Here is a 3,302-nt window from a genome sequence, read left to right on the forward strand (position 1 = left end):
CTATAAATAATCTGAAGAAGTGTACATCCACACAAAAGTTTATTCCTTGAATAAAACTTGGCTGGTCTTAAAGGTACCACTTTTGTTTTATGCATTCCTCAAAGATAGTTGCTCCTCCCCCAGGCGCTGCTGTAGTTCTGATTCATGAAAACCGGACTTAATTAAGGCACGATCCTTTTCAAGTCTCTCTTCTCTTTTTCAGAGCTTGATTTTTCGCAATGGGAGCTTCCAGATGAACAGTCCTTTGAAAACATGGAAACAAATTCCAGTGTTCAGTTACCAGCTAAGCGAAAAGCATCAGAGTTGCACACGGACCCGTCAAAAGACAGGGTTAAAGCTAGTAAACATGGTTTTTTTGTGCCCACGTTTAAAGAAATACCTAACGACCCAGACTTCTGTGCCACTGAAGGGCCAGCTGAGCCCCAAGGTCCATGTGCCCCCTCTTGTGATGATGGACCTCTGGATGCAGGCCGAGGCCCGAATGCTGCCTCTCGTGTTCCTCAAGGGCAGGAGGCTGCCAGAGTGCGAGATGCCACCCCTTCCGTCCCACGTGCCCCCTCTCATGATGACGGACGTCTGGATGCAGGCCGAGGCCCGAATGCTGCCCCTCGTGTTCCCCAAGGGCAGGAGGCTGCCAGAGCGCGAGATGCCACCCCTTCCGTCCCACGTGCCCCCTCTCGTGATGACGGACGTCTGGATGCAGGCCGAGGCCCGAATGCTGCCTCTCGTGTTCCCCAAGGGCAGGAGGCTGCCAGAGCGCGAGATGCCACCCGTTCCGGCCCACGTGCCCCCTCTCGTGATGACGGACGTCCAGATGCAGGCCGAGGCCAGAAGGCTGCCTCTCGTGTCCCCCGAGGGCGAGGGGCTGCCAGAGCACGAGATGCCACCCGTTCCGGCCCACGTGCCCCCTCTCGTGATGACGGACGTCTGGATGCAGGCCGAGGCCAGAAGGCTGCCTTTCGTGTCCCCCGAGGACGAGGGGCTGCCAGAGCACGAAATGCCACCCCTTCCGGCCCACATGCCTCCTCTCGTGATGACAGACGTCTGGATGCAGGCCGAGGCCGGCATGCTGCCTCTCGTGTTCCCCGAGGGCGAGGGGCTGGCAGAGCGCGAGATGCCACCTCTTCCGTCTCTCGAGGGCAATATATCCCACCTTCATTTCGTAATCGGCCTGGCATACCTCCTTCGCTGCCATCACAGTCTCAAAATAATGTCATTGGAAGATTTTTCAGCAGTATAAGAAATATGGAAGTGGATGAAGTTGCGGACACTTTGCAGAAGATAACCGAGACCAACCCAGCGTTCAGCGGTAAACTGGTTTCCTGCATTCATTCTTTTTGTTGGGCTAGCGGGGGGGTGGTGTTGTAGGAGTTAACAGCCGAATTTTTTGATTTTACTGACATTAAGTAGGTTGAGTCTGATCTGATTTTAAGGAATAAGGAAAAGGGAAGGCCTGAGAGGAAGGGGAGCCGCCGCAGCTTTCTCCTCCTCTTGGTCACTGCTGCTGCTGGGTCTGCTTCTTTCCCTGGCAGTGGAGGGGGAAGGAAGGAGAAAACAGTGGCCTCCGTGGGCCGGGGGGGAGCCTGGCGAGGAAGGCAGGCACTGCAGATCGTTGCTTGGCCGACCCAGCTTCCTCCATTTACTTTCACCCGCCGCAGCAGCACCATCATCCATTACCCTGCCAACCGCCACCACTTGCATGTCCCCTCTTGCTGCCCGCCTGCCACTTTCCCCTCCGTGGCCACTCCCATTACACCACCACCGGCAGCCATTATCCCAGACCGTCCCATCGCTTTCCTTGATGTTACCTACGTGAGCACAGAAGACGTTCTTCTGCTTACGGAAGAGGGGGACCTCTCCAACGTCCGATGGCCTGTACCAATATTTCAGCTTCCATTTAACATGCATCCCCACCACAATTTTGTTTAAACTTTTGGGGTTTTCCTGTCGACCCGGGTGCTCTCCTAGATCCACGGGAAAACATCGCTTGTCTGTACCTGGCCCCACTCCGGGGTTTTCTACCTGCATGGGAGCTATTTCCAGAATTAGATAGCTGGTACTCAGTATCGATCCTCTTAAATGGGGTTTTGTAATTGGCTTCAAACCCAGGTTATTTTTTAACGGTGGCTGTCCGTTATCAGCCCTGACTTGGATAATCCAGGCTAGCTCAGTCTCATCAGATCTCGGGAAGCTAAGGATGGTCAGTCCTGGCTCGTACTCGGATGGGAGACCACCAGGGAAGTCCAAGGGGGCTATGCAGAGGCAGGCAGTGACGTCTCTGAGCCTCTTGCCTTGAAAACTCTACAGGGTCACCCTTATCTTAGGGGTGTGCAAAAAATTTTTTTGGCAAAATTCAGATTCAGCATTATTGGACCTGAATTTTTCCAGGATTCCCGAAAAAACCCGAATATCTATACCGATAAGCATAGATATCTGAACATTTTTGGGATTCCCGAAAAATTCGGGTCCATTATATCCAATGGGCCCATTGAAGTAAATGGCAAAAATCCTCTGGAAAGTTTGCAGGGGGCTGGGGGGGGGTTGAGGTAGAGGCTCCAAATTTGAGAAGTTTTGAGTTTTGAGAAGATTGGACCAGGGGGTCCAATTCCAGGGGCATCCAAAGAGGGTGCCCCCAGTTCTACATTGTTTCCTATGGGAAATTGGGGTGGGGAAAAGGCAGGCAGATCTCCCTGTAAGAAACTAAGTGAGGTGTGTGGTGGTGTTTGCCAGGCCCAGCAGCAGAACCAGAGCAATCTGCCTCCCCCCCCCCCTCACAACCTGTGCCAATGTGCCAGGCAGTGCCCCAAACCCCAAAACCAACAGAACTTAGTTCAAATCAGATAATCTCTCTCTCTGCAGCAGCAGCCTAGGGAGCATGTTTGCATTGCCAGCCATGCCCAGCAGCAGAACCAGAGCAATCTGCCCCCCCCCCCAACCTGTGCCAATGTGCCAGGCAGTGCCTGCGCAAGTGAGCAATCAGCTAGGGGTGTGCAATTCCCCACTCAGCACATTAAGAGAGGCAAAAGGAGGCCAGAGGAATCCAAATGGGCCCAAATCAGGGTGGTTGCCAACTCTCCAGGGGGCGCCCAAAGATCGAGATACCCACTTTCCCGGGTTGGGGAATCATCCAGAGGGCTCTCACTGTCCCTCTAGGAAGGTGGTGTGAATCCAGTGAGTGGTGGCAGCAACTAAGGAAGGAAAATAGCCCCACCCCCACCAGACAGGGGCAGGCGAAAACATCCCGAGCCACAGAACGGCTAGCTGCTCAGTCTCCCAGGGCTGAGGGTGGGTCCCCGTTCCCT

At 54.1% G+C, this 3,302-nt stretch overlaps 1 protein-coding gene across 1 annotated transcript in view; it reads left to right on the top strand.

Moving 5' to 3' along the window:
- Window positions 1-203: 203 nt before the first annotated feature.
- LOC107105578 overlaps window positions 204-3,302 on the top strand; it is a 13,150-nt gene continuing 10,051 nt past the window's right edge. The window contains exon 1 of the mRNA XM_015405578.1: window positions 204-1,309. Within this exon, the coding sequence (XP_015261064.1) occupies window positions 253-1,309 (1,057 nt within the window). The 5' untranslated portion in view covers window positions 204-252. The remainder of the gene's footprint in view (window positions 1,310-3,302) is intronic.

The sequence above is a fragment of the Gekko japonicus genome, unplaced genomic scaffold, assembly GCF_001447785.1.
Source record: "Gekko japonicus isolate JY-2015 unplaced genomic scaffold, Gekko_japonicus_V1.1 scaffold1085, whole genome shotgun sequence".
Lineage (NCBI taxonomy): Eukaryota > Metazoa > Chordata > Lepidosauria > Squamata > Gekkonidae > Gekko > Gekko japonicus.